Source organism: Astyanax mexicanus, chromosome 1 (genome assembly GCF_023375975.1).
Source record: "Astyanax mexicanus isolate ESR-SI-001 chromosome 1, AstMex3_surface, whole genome shotgun sequence".
NCBI classification, from domain to species: Eukaryota; Metazoa; Chordata; class Actinopteri; order Characiformes; family Acestrorhamphidae; genus Astyanax; species Astyanax mexicanus.
In genome coordinates this window covers 93,585,697-93,603,400 of record NC_064408.1, presented here as the reverse complement: position 1 = coordinate 93,603,400, position 17,704 = coordinate 93,585,697, and the positions used below count along the sequence as shown (strand labels likewise).

General features: G+C 38.3%; 1 protein-coding gene across 7 annotated transcripts in view; it reads left to right on the top strand.

Annotated features, from left to right (window-relative positions):
* relch (RAB11 binding and LisH domain, coiled-coil and HEAT repeat containing) overlaps positions 1-6,008 on the top strand; it is a 65,582-nt gene extending 59,574 nt beyond the window's left edge. For all 7 annotated transcript variants that reach the window (XM_049485741.1, XM_049485735.1, XM_049485759.1 and 4 more), the window contains one exon: positions 5,352-6,008. In XM_049485741.1, coding sequence (XP_049341698.1) covers positions 5,352-5,472 — 121 coding nt within the window. In that variant the 3' untranslated portion in view covers positions 5,473-6,008. The remainder of the gene's footprint in view (positions 1-5,351) is intronic.
* The last annotated feature ends 11,696 nt before the right edge of the window (positions 6,009-17,704 follow it).

Sequence of the window (17,704 nt, the reverse complement as noted above, 5' to 3'; positions counted from 1 at the left end):
AAGCTCATGGAAGTCACACAAAATATTAAATATGACTCTAATAGCACCATGACTTAATTTACCAATGTAATGAAACATATTTTTGTATTTGAAGTAAATTATTTGTTTAAATTTTCACATTACTTTCTGTGGGCGACAAAACTTTTGTCTTGCCAAAATCTGACCTTTCTGTGTTCATTAAATGATCAATATTTCTGCAGTGAAGCAAAATTATTTTCGTAAATTAAACCTTATTTGGGAGGATTTCAGCTTTCATATAATTCATTTCTAAAACCAATGGAAGAATTTAAAGTCAGGTTATAAGCTTTTGTTTCCACAACATGGGTAAGCGACAGAACTTTTGTCAGGGACTGTATATGAAAAGAGATTAACTTTTGTTTAGTTGTCACAGTTATCATTCTATATCTGTTATGTTAAACATACCAATACCAAAAACCCTAGAAATACATAAGTACATTATTGCATTTAACAGTTATGATATGAATTATCTCTTAAGCTAGCACATATTTTTCATATATAGTTCCTCTTAAAGTATTCCTATAAATCTTTGTGATTTAAATGCTGTTTGTGTTAAAAAAAAAAGAAAGAAAGAAAGAAAGAAAGAAAAGAAATAATATGGTGACTCTTATCTTGGTGTCCTCAGCTCTAGTATTAAAGGTCACGGCAGCTAATAAATCTCTCCCATGATTATCCTGTGGCTGATCACACAAAAAGCACTGGACCTCAACATCGGACTGTATGTTATTATTTTTGGGAGGTTTCAAAGGAAAAAAGGAAGATCCTGCAGTTTTAATATCAAATATAATTGGACTGTTTTTATTGTTTTCCGTCAAAACCAGGCCTCCTTACTCTGGAGTTTGTTTGACTCAGTTGCTCCAGTTGCTGAGGTTTCCGATCTGCCGTGCAGGCCGCTGGCACAGTCACTTGTGATTATGGCCAACCAGCTCCATCCATACACTGGCCAATAGCCACAGCCAGAACAGCTCTAAGTTACATTTTTAACAAACAGTTATCTTTGTGTTTGTTGGATTGTATGTATGCTTCTGCATTAATGGCTCAAATGTGTCTAATCTTGGGCAGCGTTCATCCAATTTAATAGCACAATATTTTCCAAATATATCGCAATACTGGGTTTTGACACATTTAAAGGTGATTTACTACATTACATCACTCCCAGTGTTCCTGTTCATATTTTTATATACCAAAAACATTATAAATCATTTGTGAATTTACTATTTTCCAGCCTCTCTTTTATCTAACTTAATTAAACAAGCTTTTTCCATTACTTTGACTTATAGATGCCTTATTTACAAGTCCTCTGCAGAGACACACTTCTGCTCACTCTGCACCGTTTATCTATAATACAGTAAGAAAGAAAAAAAACATTATGGAGCATTTAAATGCAGTTGTTTCATGCTATGCTATGACCAAGTTAGCTGTCCTGTTTAAAAAATATGGTTTAATGGCTCAGCCTCAGTACAAGCCACTGGTACTGAGGCAGCCCACTACCACACGCTCATTCAGAGTCTGGTCTCCTGAAGCAGAAGAAGCCCTCAGGGACTGCTATGACACCACTGACTGGAGCGTGCTGCTGCACCCACATGGTGAGGACATTGAGGGGGTGACTCACTGTGTTACGGACTACTTGAATTTCTGTATGGATGTTGCTGTTCCCACAAAGACTGTACGCTGCTTTCCAAACAACAAACCCTGGATTACCAGCTCCGTCAAGGACCTCCTCAACCAAAAGAAGAGGGCGTTCAAAGACGGAAACTTGGTAGAGCTGAAGCGCGTACAGGGGGAACTCAAGGTACGTCTTAAAGAGGCCAAGGAGTCTTACAGGAAGAAGGTGGAAAGAAAGCTGCAAGACAACAACATGAAGGAAGTCTGGGGTGCAATGAAAACCATCACTGGGTGCAAGAACAACAACGGCAACCCAGTAGATGGCGGTGTGGACAGAGCAAACCAGTTCAACAACTTTTACAACAGGTTTGACTGTCCTGCTCCTGCTGCCCCCTCCTCCTACCCTCCTGCAGCATCACCAACATCTTCTCCATCTCTACCATCATCACCACCATCTCCATCACCTTCAACTCCAACTCCACCATCTTCATCACCACCACCATTACCCTCACCTCCATCTTCATCAACATCATCACCGTCATCATCATCACCACCACCACCACCACCCTCACCTCCATCATCATCTTCATCACCATCAGCACAATCACCCTCACCTCCACCATCTTCATCAGCACCATCATCACCCTCACCTCCACCATCTTCATCATCACCACCATCAACACTATCAACTGGCAGACAAATCATCTCCTCCAGTCCACCAACCTTTACTGCTGACCAGGTCAGGAGACAGCTGAGGAGACTTCACCCCAGGAAGGCAGCTGGCCCGGACAGAGTGTGCCCCAGAATGCTCAAGGCATGTGCTGTTCAACTGGGTGAGCCCCTCCAACATGTTTTTAACCTGAGTCTGCGTATAGGGAGAGTTCCTGCCACGTGGAAGACAACCTGTCTCATTCCTGTTCCCAAGAAGGCACACCCGAAGGAGTTGAATGACTACAGGCCTGTTGCTTTGACATCTCATGTGATGAAGACCATGGAGCGACTGCTGCTGGACCAACTCAGACCTCAGGTCCACCATGCTGAGGACCCACTGCAGTTTGCGTACCGGGAAAAGGTGGGAGTGGAAGATGCCATCCTCTATCTCCTGCACAGAGCTCACTCTCATCTGGACAAGGGGGGAGGTGCTGTGAGGGTCATGTTCTTCGACTTCTCCAGTGCCTTCAACACCATCCAGCCCCTACTACTGAGAGACAAGCTGATGGAGATGGAGGTGGATATGCACCTGGTCACCTGGATCACTGACTACCTTACTGGGAGACCACAACATGTCAGGATCAGGGACTGCTCCTCTGATACAGTGATCAGCAGCACAGGAGCACCACAGGGGACTGTTCTCTCTCCAGTCCTGTTCACACTGTACACATCAGACTTCAAATACCACTCGGAGTCATGCCACATGCAGAAGTTCTCTGACGACACTGCAATTGTGGGGTGTGTGCGTAATGATGATGAGAGGGAGTACAGAAGCCTGGTTGAGGAATTTGTGATGTGGTGCAAGATGAACCATCTGCAGCTGAACATCTCCAAAACCAAGGAGATGTGCATAGACTTCAGGAGGTCCAGGCCCTCTGCTCAGCGGCCAATCTCCATCGAGGGGGTCGACGTGGAGGTGGTCAAATCCTACAAATACCTTGGTGTGCACCTGGACGACAGGCTGGACTGGTCAGTGAACACTGACTCCCTCTACAGGAAGGCTCAGAGCAGACTGTACTTCCTCAGAAGGCTCAGGGCTTTCAACATCTGCCAGAAACTCCTCCTGATGTTCTACCAGTCTGTGGTAGCCAGCGTCCTCTTTTACACTGTTGTGTGTTGGGGAGGCAGCATCAGCAAGAGGGATGCTGGACGACTGGACAGGCTGGTGAGGAAAGCTGGTTCTGTGATTAGAGCTGGAGTCCTTAACACCACTGGCAGAGAGGAGAGCCCTCAGTAAGCTGCTGAACATCATGGACAATGTTCACCACCCTCTGCACAGCACCATCACCAGGCAGAGGAGCTCATTCAGCGGCAGACTGCTGTCCCAGTCCTGCTCCACAGACAGACTCCGAAAGTCTTTTGTTCCTCAGGCCATAAGACTGTTCAACTCCTCTCAGCACAGCAAACTAAAGACTCTGTGAAACGTTTTCATTCCGGCCACTCTGGCCACACCATGGACACACCCCCAGCTATGGACACACTCTCAGACTTGCTGATGCCTAGAACACTTTTTATAGTTCTACCATATTTTGCACTAGTAGTTCATTCACTAGTTAATTCATCTACTGTTTACGTATCTTTTGCACTGTTTACGTATCTTTTGCACTGCTTAATTTAATTTAAATTATTATATAACTGTGTATTTGCACTTTCTGTTTGGCTGACATCAGTTATCCTCACATTATGCACATCAACTGGTGTTCACTGTCTATTGTGTTCAACTGCACTACCTCCATTCTCCATCTCCATTACACACACACACACGAAGACTGTACATTTACACTGTATATTCTATTTCTTATTTGATTGTATTTATATGTATCTTTATATTTTATATTTTATCTTTTTTAACTTTGTGTATTGTGTAACCTGCTGCTGGATGCCAAGAATTTCCCCCCGGGGATCAATAAAGTATCTATCTATCTATCTATCTATCTATCTATCTGTCTGTCTGTCTGTCTGTCTGTCTGTCTGTCTGTCTGTCTGTCTGTCTATCTATCTATCTATCTATCTATCTATCTATCTATCTATCTATCTATCTAATAAGAGATTAAGGGTTCAATTGAAAAGAAATGAACAGTAGCACATCTAAAACTGCTTACTTTTAACTGATCAGTTACATCTTGGAACTTTAATATCGTATTGGTCACCATTGGTTGCTTAATGCATAACCAACAGTATCCTGATGTGGCTTTCTGGATATTTGTTGACATAATAATTTGGTTTTCACATCACTGTAAATCCAGCACAGGAAGACAATGACTGTAAAATCCAGCTGGCAAACACAAACCATGATTATTGTGATTTTTGTATTTGTCTGTATTGTTATTGTACAACTAAAATACAACAATCATTAATACACTTTAATACACTTTTTTTATTCACAACTGTTTTAAACTAATTGTAAAATTTACTAAGTGCACAGTTGTGTGAATGAAGTAATAAATGGAAAATATCAAATCTAATCCTACAGTTTATACTAATAGTAAATCTGTTACTGTGTAATGCAGTTTAGACAAATGCACTTAAAGGACTGTATAATGGAAAAAAATATTTTACTTGTTTATTTTAGTTGTTGAATTAAATTGTAAAGCAGCTAATCTGAAAGCAGCTTTGGCCCCTCCCCTTGAAATGGTGTTATAGTGGCCCATCTATTTAAGATAAGGATATGGTGTGGACTGCAGGTTAAATGAGGCACAGTACATAATACCCAATCGGAACAGAAAGAATTTGCATATTTCTGTCATAAAAGCTCACTAACAAAAACAGGCTGTGTAATTCTATGGAATACACCATAGTCAGAAGATGTCCTGTTTGCTGCATAAAACTCAAAGTTTGTGCCCTCCGCACCAGTAACAGTCTCTACTCTTTAATAAATACTTTACACAAGATACTAGAACATTGCTGTAAAGAGTGGATTAAATTCCACCCCGCAGAAGCATCAGAGCGATATTTTATTGTGACACAGCAGTTGAACTTGGTTGAACTGTATAGCTTAAGTTGTTCCTTTCTTTCAGGTCCATGTCCATTGCGGCAAGTTTAGTGGGTGAAGACGCAAAGACCAAGTTTCTGAGTAAGATGGGTCAGCTGACCACCTCAGGTGCCATGCTGGCCAATGTTTTCCAGAGAAAGAAGTGAGGAGTGCTGCTGGGGAAGTTTCCCATGACCCTCTGCTGTCTGGGGCCTTCTACTTGAAGTCAATTGTCTGCCTTTATCGCGTTTGTTTCATTTGTTTGTTTTTTTTTTTTTTGATAGACTCTGTTTTATATCTTATTTAAGTCTTAATTGTTTATTCTGACTTCCAAAGAAAATGCACTTTTTGTTCTGTTTTGAAGATTGTTTTATTTCAGAGTCTTATTTACATCACTACACTTTTTGATAGTTTTTTTTTGTTTTGTTTCATTTTGTTTCGTTTTGAAAATGTGAAATTTATGAGGAAACAAAAAAAAAAGAACTAATGATTCCTTCATTGTCTTGCCCTCTTTATGTGTTGCAGTGTCTCTGGAAGCTGTTTTCTATACGTGTGTAATTTACTCTGTTTCCTTTCTTTTGGATAGGCTGAAACAGTAAATAACTGTACAATACACTGAAGAAGAAGAAAATACCTGTAACATGTATATTGGAAATTGGTGTCATAATAAAAAAGGCGAAGAACAATGTGTTCTTATATATAAGTGTGTTTGGTTTGTTTTATCACCCTGGTCTTTATCTCTCAAACGGAGCCCTTAGTCGCAGAATAGGGAAGCTGTTAAAATACTTAAAAGCTGATGGGGCTGAGTAACACTTTGTGGGACTCATTGGTTTCAGGTATAATCAGCAGAGACAGGTGCTCCTGCCATAAACGCAGGTTTGGCAGGTGAGCATTAAAGCCTGCTGTTCACTTGGACTTCAAAGTGTCCAAGACTGTTTTTCTTCTGTGGCGAAGAAACGTTTAGAGCGGCTGATCAGTGGACTTTTGGTCAGTCTGCCAGGTGAAGACTTTTTATAATCCTTTGTGTCTCGGTCAATTATTGACCTAATGGACGTCACATGAGTAAAACTACATTTGCATATTGGGTTTAATAGTTAACGTTTACTGCTGATTAGCCGACCCATGTAAATATCATCTTATTCTTTCTCTTGATGCGTGAGGAGAACATGTAGTGCTGTGATAGGAAAATTTGCATAAAATACATTCTGTTTCCTCCCACTGGGTTGGGTGCAGCCAGGGTTGTTAAAGCTTGCAAGAAAAATCAGAGCTTTGTGTGGGGATCAAGTTTCTGTGTTTTTTGTTGTCATGCAAAGACTTTAAATCTCCAATGTGGCAGCTTTACTTTTAATGAAAGTCAATGTAAAAATATACTTACTGCCAAGATAAATGGTTTTAAACAGTCTATTAAAAGTCTTCTACTGTATGGTTTGCATAACCAGAGTGTAAATGCATGTGGTTAAAATCTTATCGGGACACAATCCAGATAGCACTCGCATGTTTTGACCAGGTGTAACAGGGACAGCTTTGAAACTTCTATCACCTGACCTTTAATAATAATGACTGTGAGTAATCCATATTATTAACATGCTAACTAAGGTCTCTGGGTGTCTAGAAGGTCTCTAGAATCTCTGGGTGCATAAACGTTCCAAATGGTTACAAAAAATTGCCTCACCTTAAACTCTGACATCAGTTTATCTTCTTATCTGTTCACAGTAGTAGAACTGTGCAGTCTATTGTACATACATCGATCATCATTACATTAGCACCACAGATAGGTGTTGTAAAAAAAAAAAAAATCTTCATCCACTGTGGCGTCTGTCATGGAGGGATATTTACATATGAAGCAGCATATGAACAGTCAGTTCTTGAAGTTGATGTGTTGTGAGCAGGCAAAGCCAGCAAGCATTAGATTCTCAGCAAGTTTGAGCATCTCCAACACTTTAGATATGTTTTGCTGTTCAGCGTTTGTTTAGTGGTCAGTACCTACTAAAAGTGGTGAAAGAAAGGGCAAACAGTGAGTTGGTGACAGGGACATGGGCTCCCAAAGCTTACTGATGGAGGCCTAACCTCTCAACTTCCATAACTTAAAAGATCTGCTGCCAGACAAAACAGAACAATGTCAGACGTCTGATGAGATCCATGGGTTGAATCATCAGACTTACTGTGGTAGTACATGCAGTATAACTCACTATTAGGTGATAAGTGGTGATAATGTTATGGCTAGTAAGTGTATGTAAAGGCCAATGTATTGTATATACATATGGTGTATAAGAATTAGGGCTCTCAAGGGAATGAACGGAAAACAAATGATTGCCATGATTAATCATATTTTTACTTCATAATGGAAATAAATGAATGGGAAATAAATGAATGTAAAAAATCATCACAATAAGATTTTATATATATTCAAATATGTTTGATTGTGTCTTTTTTTTTAACTTTGAACACAGATTGTGAACTATGTAACAGATCTTTATGGAGCTTTAATGGAGGAAATAAACTCTACTAGTGTGTGAGAGACCGACAAAGAGAGGGAGGCAAGGAGGGGTAAGAGACTGAAAGTTAGTTATGAGATTTAATCCGTATTTCAAAATAAGTAAAAATCCACCTTCTGAACTATGCAGAAGCACTGCTAAAATTGCTGCAAAATATATGTCACCATGGTATTTAAAAAGAGTAAATTATGAACAAGACTGATAACATGATTTATTTATATTTAACAGTGATTATATTATTCTAAAAATCTGTTGTGCAAATCTGATGTGACGATACACCTAAAATCTTCTATAAATTACAGTATATCGTGCTTTAACCTCCTGAAACTTGTCTATTCATTTTGACCACTGTAGTGAGCACACGTCTGGAACCTAGAAATAAAACAACATTAATGCAGTCTGTCTGAATCTTACTATACTGTCAAGAGGACATTGTGGACTTTCCTATCAGCCCTCAGTTGTGGAGGTGTGGCCAACACAGCACGGTTACTTTCTTTTCCAAATGTCTGCTATTGCAGTTTTCACATTTTATGGCAAGAAGCACAAGTGATCCATTTTTGCCAGAAATTGGATTTTTTGTTTCTACAAATTAAATTGTTTCTTCAAAATGACTTCTAAATTTAGAGGAGGTGCTTATCTCTGGACGAAGGCTATTGTTTCATTCATAACACATAAATGATCTAAACATCTAAATATTACAACACTTTTGTGTGGGTGTCAGGCAGATATCTACACAATATAAAGGGTGTTTTTTAAGACATTCTTCTCTAAATGAGATGGGTGGGCCAAGCTTATTAAAGCTTACCAGTAACTCAGGGCTTGATACAGTGATTTGGTTTTCTATATGCAGCAGTAAAATGTGTGAGGAGGTGTAAGTAGGGATGTCTTAGTCATGAGTAAAGCATCGGAGGAGGACAGTGAGTCAGAAGTCAGGAGCATTTCCAAAGCAAGTGGGTTAGAGGGAGAGAGAGAGTGTGTGTGTGTGCCCAAACCACGGCAAAATTTAGCTCCTCCATGTTTTCATTAGTTTTTTCTTGTTTGTCAAGCCTATAAGTGGACTACCAACAGGAGAAGCTCTATGTTCTGGCCCACAGACGGCCACTTTGAAGGCATATCAAGATCCAATATACCATTGAGTATGAAACAGTACCTGATGTTCTGAAAAACAAGCATTAAAAGTTTTTGGAAACAGCATGTCCTAAGCATGACCAAGTGTTCTTTGTCATGTCATGTTGGTCTGGACTGGTTTTGAAAGACCACGCTATCAACCAGCCATTATCAGGCGTGGTTCAATGAGTCATAAATTAGCTGAGACTGTGTTCGTACAATGGTGCACCAATCACTTAGCACCACAGATCTATACACAGAGACCATGTTTACATCTGGTCACTTCATTAGTCTTGAGTATCAGCCAATCATCTTATAATGCAAGTGTGAACGTACCAAATACGCATTTAAAACGAATACAAATGCATTAATTCCTACCAGTTTACTGCAATTTTCTGGAAAAATTACATTGTGTGTGCATTTCTTATGGATCTTTCATTTTGTATCAGTGGAGGGCTTCTCTTGCTCTATAAAGATCCTGTATGAATTTCCTCTTTCACTGAATGTCTAATGTAGTATTGGTGTAACTAGGGGTTGATATCTGTTAGAATGCAATAGGGCAAGACAATGGGAAAGCCCTTGGCACTCTGACAAAGTCTGAAAAGGGTGATTCTAGGTTTACACAAGTCAGGTATTTCTCTTGGAGACATTTCTACACAACTACACATTCCCTTATCATTTCAAACCATTGTACATAAATTAAAAATATCCAGAGGTTTAACCACTCTTCCAATATCTGGATTAAAATCCAAACTGTCACCATCTGAATAGAAATTTAGTTTGGGTCTACAGTCAAATGCTTTGAACATCGCCATGGACGGAGAGACTGTCATCTAAGAAAGAAGAAAGAAGCCCTGCATAAAAATCAACACATTTAGGCTGCAAAAGTTTTTTTTGAAGTTAACAACATTGATAAAGAAAGTGAGGAAGAGTTTTGTGGTCAGGTATGACTGATTAAGTTATTTGCCTACACTGACTGATAAAGATGATGGTGGTAGTATCAAGCCTAGGGGGTGTTGTGTTGCCAGTGGGACTGGGACATTGAATGAAATAATATATACAATATATAACCATCAGCCATATAGTTGAAACCCGGACAGTTTTGTATTCCAGTAGAACAGTGGCCACATATCAATGAGTGTATATCAGATGTGGTTGTGAAATGGATAAAGCATGTTAGCATTAAGCTTTCAGAAGTGTCCTAACAAAATGTTTAGAATACTTAAAAGTCAAGACCTTACACTCAAACAATTCTGCCGATCAATGCAGGCAAATCAAGTTACATTCATGTTCCTTTTAATCGTGTTGTGTTCCTGGTTTGTTTCCTCATAGACCCTGTATAATGTTTTGCATTCTGTTTAACAGTGGCCATAATGTTGCTTTTGTTGTAATACATATTGACCTTATGACTTTTATATCATACACAGTAGTGCGTCATATTTATTTATTGGCTGGCCTTATTGATAATAACACTGAGAGAAATGCTATGCTATGGTATCACACATGAGGCAATAAATGTATTGTATAAACACTGAGAAAGTGTTTTCAGTAATTTCATCAGATACTCACAGAGCCATAAATTACTGCTGTCAGTCAAATACCATTGCTTTGTACTGTTTAACCATTTATCACTGCCGCCAACATTCTTCTGAATGTTCTCACGGAAAAGTCAGACCTCTTGCATCTTTCCCCCCTAGTGCTCTGCAAGCAGGCCTCTCAAATTTCACCTCCGAATCACAGTTGACCCCAGTACTAGCAGGAAGGTAGGCTGAACATATTTAAAATCACCAGGGGCCACTCTTTTCCAAATGTTATCCCGTCTAGTTTTCTGGCCTGTAAATTGGCTAAAATCCCTGAAATACCCAGACAGCATGATTCAGCCTGAGCTCAGTGCCAAAATCCAACAGGATAAAAAAAAGAAAGACAAGCCTGTGGCCTAGCTAGCACCTCCCTGCCAATATTTGCATGCAGTGTTGTGCAATCCTTTCAGAGTAAGCGAAGGAATCGAGAGAGCCGGGAGGGGGTGGAGGTGGGGGTGAAAGTCAAGTCAGCCCTTCAAGCCCCTCGAATGACGGTTATTCAAATCAGGTAATAACAGCTTTACTAGGAGTGCAGTTTAGCATGGAAGAAAGGCAGCTCAGGGCATGAAGGACATGGGAGAGAAAGGAGGAGGAGGAAGCACCTGGCTCAGGTTCAAAGCCTCTCCACCTGGGGGCATCACTGTCTACCCTTCCTGCCCCCTTTACACCTTTACTAAGTGAGTAAATTGTCAGAGTTTAAAATTATAATTTGGATCAAAATCAAATATACATAGTATTCCTCTTTATTCACTGTAAAAACAAAATCAGATCACAATGCCTCTGCTTTTCATGCAGTTCTGCATGGATTTTGCACAAAAGCCACATCCACAAGCAAAGAAGATTTGACTGATTCTGTCTAGAATCATGAAGTGAATTAACTAAATCATCACAGAATCCTTTATGATGTCGTTTATTCATTTGTTGGCTTCTTTTTTTGACACATGGAGAAAAAAGTACATGATGATACAGCAGTACTAACAGTATATGCTAGTACTTACAGTTCCCACATATGGAGAATTATCAGTCTGCTAAATTTGAGGGGATGATCCCAAAGTCAGTGTTCTTTCTATTTGTGCTACCTTGTGCTTCAACATAGCATATCTATAGATACAGCTGTTTAAACTAAACAGGAGTTAATTATTGTGATAATTATTGTGAGGTCACCAGCCACCAAGACACGCTATAACATTTCGTTGCACTGGCTTCAGCACACATTCACTGTGGCATTGTTTCATTAAGCTTCGGCAATGTCACAAGATTTATTTTAATCCAATGTTGCATTAATTTTTCACCAAGATTGATGATGGTAGAGTCTGACCGCTGCACAAAGCTTCTCTAGCACATCCCAAAAAGGTTAAGATCTGGACTCTATGGTGAACAATCCATGTGTGAAAATGATGATCTCATGCTTCCTGAATCACTTTTTCATAATTCCAGCCCTATGAATCCTGGCATTGTTATCTTGGAATATTCCCGTATCATCAGAGAAGAAAAAATCTATTGATGGAATAACCTGGTCTATATTCAGTATATTCAGGCAGTCAGCTGATCTCATTCTTTCAGCACATGCTGCAGATGGTCAAGTCTAGGTTTAGCAACAGTATCAACCCCACATCATTTACTTAGTTAAATCCATGTGGAGACTTTTTTTTTGGCTAGGCAGTGTTTTTTCAGAAAATGTCTGCAAACCACTAGGGAGCCTGCGAGTGAGTCCTCAATGAATAGGTGTGAATGGAGCTAAGAGCTAATAACTAAGAGGTAAAATAGTGTCTATAATTACATGTTCAGAATATTCCTGTAAATTAAGAAAAAGTAGAATGATTTAATTCTACAAAAAAGCAAAAAATACTTACCGGTATGTGTATTTTTCCATTTGTCTTTATTAAGTAGGCTTTGGGCAATAGAGGCGCTAGTGTTACTGCTACTGTGTGCTAGCCATAAGTGCCTACTGCTTGGCAAGCTGAAGTTACAGTGAGAGCACATATAAAAGCGTTTATAGTTTAATTTTGTTTAAATTCTCAATATCAAATAGTTAATTCTGGACTTGTTAGACCTAATACTCCATTCATGGCTTCTCTCATGGAACTCTTTTTCCTCAGTCAGAATCTACTATTTCTGCGCTAATTCAGACAAAGGCTAAATGCTTCTTTGGCTACTGAGGTTAAGCATTTTATTGCTAATTAATTGGATGTATCACTGAAAAATTAAGGCTAAATCTTTTTTAATAAAATGGCATTTCCTGTGTTTGGCGACATACACTAAAATAGCAAAAACAACACCAGCAGTTTTTGAGGAATTCTGACTTAGGAAATACGGTTGGATGGTATTCAAACTTATTTTTCCTACCTGAAGGTTGGAACTTCCTTGTTCATGAATGCAGCATGGTTACAAGCCAGAAAATGTTTTGCATCTTAAAAAAACAAATGATGTAGTATCTGGTTACTTCTGTATTTAGTTTCTTCATTCATATTTATTCACAATCTCATATTTATAGATTACAATTGATTCTAGGATATCAGGAACCACATAGGCAAGAACTACTACACAGAGTTTAGAGTGAGCATGCTAAATGGTGTACACAAGCTTGTTAGCTGCGTACATTAGACTCTTGTATGAGGCTGCTCGGAACAGTTTCATTGTGTTTACTGGACAATTCCAGTCTTTACTAGATAGTAGACGCTGAACTGAACGTTCAGGCAACAAAATGTACATCAATTGATTAAATGCAGTCATTAAATCAGCCAAGACGTGTTGCATCTTTAGTTAGCTAATGTAACTAAAAAGCAAACTGCTTGGCTGATGAATAGAGTATGATTGACTCATATTCTAAATTTTCTTTTTTACTGTGATGTCATCAAATTGTAGCATCACCAGGTAGAGTAAAGCAAACTTTGAATACAACAGGAGAGACCATCTTCCATAAATGGCGGCTCACTTTTGGAGAACCTTACTCACCTCCAACCCAACACCAGTTGAACTGGCACAAATAAATCAACTAACTTATCTGAATTAACAAATATAACGCATAAACACACACAATGATATGAATGATAAACAGGCCATTTTTTGCTATACCTTCAAGTCTGATGTATGCAAATGAGGTCTGTTCTGATTGAGCCCTGCATGACACGCTTTTTATATGTTTTAGTAGAGTAACCACATCTGGGATAAAGTTGATTTCTGGCCAACCCACCCCTGTGTGAGATAAGGTCTGGTGGTGAGTTCTTAACATCTCCTTTCCTTGTTGTGTCTCTGGTTCATGTCATTATTGTAGGCCCATGCTATGGACTGTAAAAGGAAAAACAAGTCTTCCTCAGGGCTGAAATAAAGTGATGATGTTTCGACATGCAGGCTGGTGTACTTAAAGGAGCTTATCTTAATTGTTTCTAATAGAGGTAGGGCTATAGAGGCTTGTGGGAATAAAATGCGTATGTGTTGTGAAAGTTTTAATGATGCAGACTGGTCATTATAGCTGTCAGCAGCATTTTTACCAGACCAGAGATATCAAGAAGAGAGAATATTTGTTTTTCTTTCAGCTGCAGTGATTAATGTTAGGTTTTTTGCATCTTTTTCACATTCACAGACTCCATTTTCATTATTTATATTATTTGACAGGACCAAATATTTAATTATTACAATAATGTCTCAGCACTCAGTACTGATACGGTAAAAATAAGAAGAACCTGTGAATATGCATTTTTGTGTTAGTTTATTAGAGCATTCAGTGTTGTAAAATTACAATGTTTGCCCTTTATATTCCCCTAAATCTACAATCCCACAAGCTATAATGTTCCCTCAAAACTAGTAACAAAACAAGCTCACATGCTAGTCATTATACAATGATACAATTACAGTAAATTACAATTACCTTTCAATTCTCTAGTTGCAGTCCAGTTTCTCCAGAGATTGTATTTCATGGTACTGTATTATATAATACCATAGCTTATGATGTTGTATTTTGTAATATTGCTAGTCTGACAGTGTGTTCCAGCTAACAGTGTTCATATTCTTGGCCCAAACCTTGGTCACACCAAGCATTTACACCTGGCTCAGACAGTGCAATACATGGCTGCACAGAAGTATAGATGAAGCAGAATGTGACACAGGTTCTGACAGTATCAATGTATCAACATATGGTCGTGTGACTATTAGTGAGTTTAGATTGAGACACTGTAAAGTACCAGTCTGAATATATCTGATCATGCTTATTCCTCTGTCCCATTTATTGTAGTTTCATAATGTTTAAGTTTATAATAAACATGTTATTGAAACATAAACTAACACATTCCTTAGTTGCTCAAGACCAGCTTTTACTGGTGGCTGGTTTGAGATGGTCTAAGATAGTCTTTGATGGTCAAGGTCAAGGGCGTAGGAGCGGGCTTGATATTGGGGGGGACACATTTGCCAATATGAACCCAAGCCCACCCTATAGTTTCCTAGAACAACATTTGTGGAAATTACTTTAAATTAAAAGTAAATTATTATTATAAGGTGATTTTACAACCTAAACAGGGTACTCCACGTTACAGTTACTGTTGTTAGAAAAAAATATGCATGCAATGTCTGAATTATATACATATAACAAAAATGATCAGTTATCACCTAATATTTAAAATAATATAACAGATTTGGTTATTATTATTATTATTATTATTATTATGTATTGGCATGTCAATTCTGTCATATATTTACATTTTCTCCTGCGCTTTTATTTTTTTTTCTACTGAGAGCTCTTCTTAAGATGGTGTCCTTTTATGTAAAAGAATGTAACTTTAAGTTACATAGAGATTTTTATAAACGTCAGGATGTGGTCTTACTGTGAACTACAAATGAACAGAAGTCACGTTACAGCAGTATTTCTCAACCCTGTTCTTACATATTCTACTGCATATTAACACTGTTCTGCATGTTCTTGAGCTTCCTCTGCTTTAAAGGCATTTAATAAAGTGGTGGTATGATGTGTCTAATACACTGCTGGATTTACATGATTAATTTAGGCTCCATAGGGGGCTAAAGGATTTTAACAGGTAAACTCAGTAAATGACTGTTTATTAGCTGATCAGGTGGAAAACACAGATTTAGGGCAGTGATCAGGGTTAAGAAACTGCTTTAAACTACAAACATAAAGTACTGTACTAAATCCTGGCTATCCACTACATGTAGCTTCTAGTTAACTAGTTAGCTAAATTCATTTTCGTTCATTATAGCTCACACTAAGTCCTGCAATCCTAAATTAATAAACAGTTTGAAAATGAAATAGTGATTAGCTGATCAGGTACAGGTCAAGTTGAACATTACATATATATATTTTTTTCTTTAACCCTGACTCCCTATCTAATTAATTTAAGTTAAACTAACTCACTAACACAGCTGCAGTTTATTAATCACAGTGGGTTTAAACTGTGTGTTTTGATTCAGAGACGTGTATTTTTAACCAGTTATCAGAAACATATCATCACAGTTTACGTGGTTAGCCTATCGTTACCTTTCTTTTAGAAAAATCTCCGTATATCCATATCTGTTTTAAAATCAGCTGAAGCGGCTGCAGCCCGATCCCGCTGCTAAATCTCACAGCGAGGGGGCGGGGCTTCCCCAACAGCAAACTGACTCTCCTCCTCCGATTGGTCCGGTCTGTCTCCTCATTAATATTACGGCTGATGTGAGCGAACTGATTTCATTTTTGGGGGGGACAAATCCACCTATTTCTAATATTCCCCCCCGGTTCCTACGCCTATGGTCAAGGTAGTTGAAAAGCTGGTAATGCTGGCAAAAAATATACTCTATAATGGTAAACTGGTAACCAGCTCCTGACCAGCACAATCAGTGTTTCATATAAATTTGACGATGCTGGTTCACAGCTGGTGGTCAAGCTTGGTTTGCTGGTCATGGAGGCCATGCTAGCATTTTCTGCTTGGTGATTCTGGTCGTGGAGATCAGCAAGCGTGGTCACACTGGTCATGCTGGTCAACCCAGCTTGGTCATTCCAGTTGTCTAGCTTGTATACAAGCTAAAACTTCAAACTCACATACCATGTGCTGGTCAAATGCTAAGATGATGAACCAGCTTGATTAGCTTGACATGGCTGGGCTGTTTTTCAGCAGGGTTTTACCTTTTTTTAAGGAATCTTTGTTTTCCTGTTTTTTTCCCCCATTACTGCAACATAGACAATATGTTAAATATATTGGATACATTAAAGATAAAATAAACGTTGGAAAATCGGAATGCCATAATCTGCCTGATCATTTCCACCGCTTTGTATGTTCATTCCAAGGTGCATCAGTTTATTTCCCTTGATTTAAATGTAAAAAGGAGTTTCCATTTGACAGTGGAATCGAAGCGCTAACAAGGAACGGGCGGAGCCACGACGCACATTTTCCACCTGTTTTCCGACGAGCCCCGCCCTCCCGCTCTGTGATTGGCTGGCAGTGTCCCACCACTACTTAGGAAAGATAAAGAATGTACTGGACTCAATGGATACATAATGGAGAAGTTTGGATCAGCTTGTAAATACACACAAACACACACACATATGTAAAATACTAAAATTAACATTGTTGTTTTATTCTATAATCGGACATGATTTTAAATATATATTGTCATTTAGAACATTTATTTGCATTAAATGAGAAATGGCTGAAATAACAAAAAAGCTGCAGAGCTTTCAGACCTCAAATAATGCAAAGTTCATATTCATAAAGATTTAAGGGTTCAGAAATCAATATTTGGTGGAATAACTCACAATGTTAATTAATCACAATGTTTATGCATATTGGCGTGTTCTCCTCCACCAGTCTTCGGGATAACTTTATGCCACTCCTGGTGCAAAAATTCAAACAGTTCAGATTGGTTTGATGGCTTGTGATCTTACTCTTGATTATATTCCAGAGGTTCTCAATGAGGTAAAATCAAAGAAACTAATTTTTAGATGGGCTCTTACTTTTTCCAGAGCTGTATATATATATTTTTTTAAAGCACCCCCTTTATATACGTTAGATTATATATTTAATTTGTCTGTCTGTCTATGTGCATAATATATCTGTTTATATGATTAACATGACAGCAAAAAATAAGACATTGTACAGGACTTTTTTTTATCAGAATGTGTAATATACATTTTTTAAATATTATTATTATTATTATTATTATTATTATTATTATTATTATTATTAATGTATTTTTTATTATACTATTAATACTATAATAATATTATATTCACT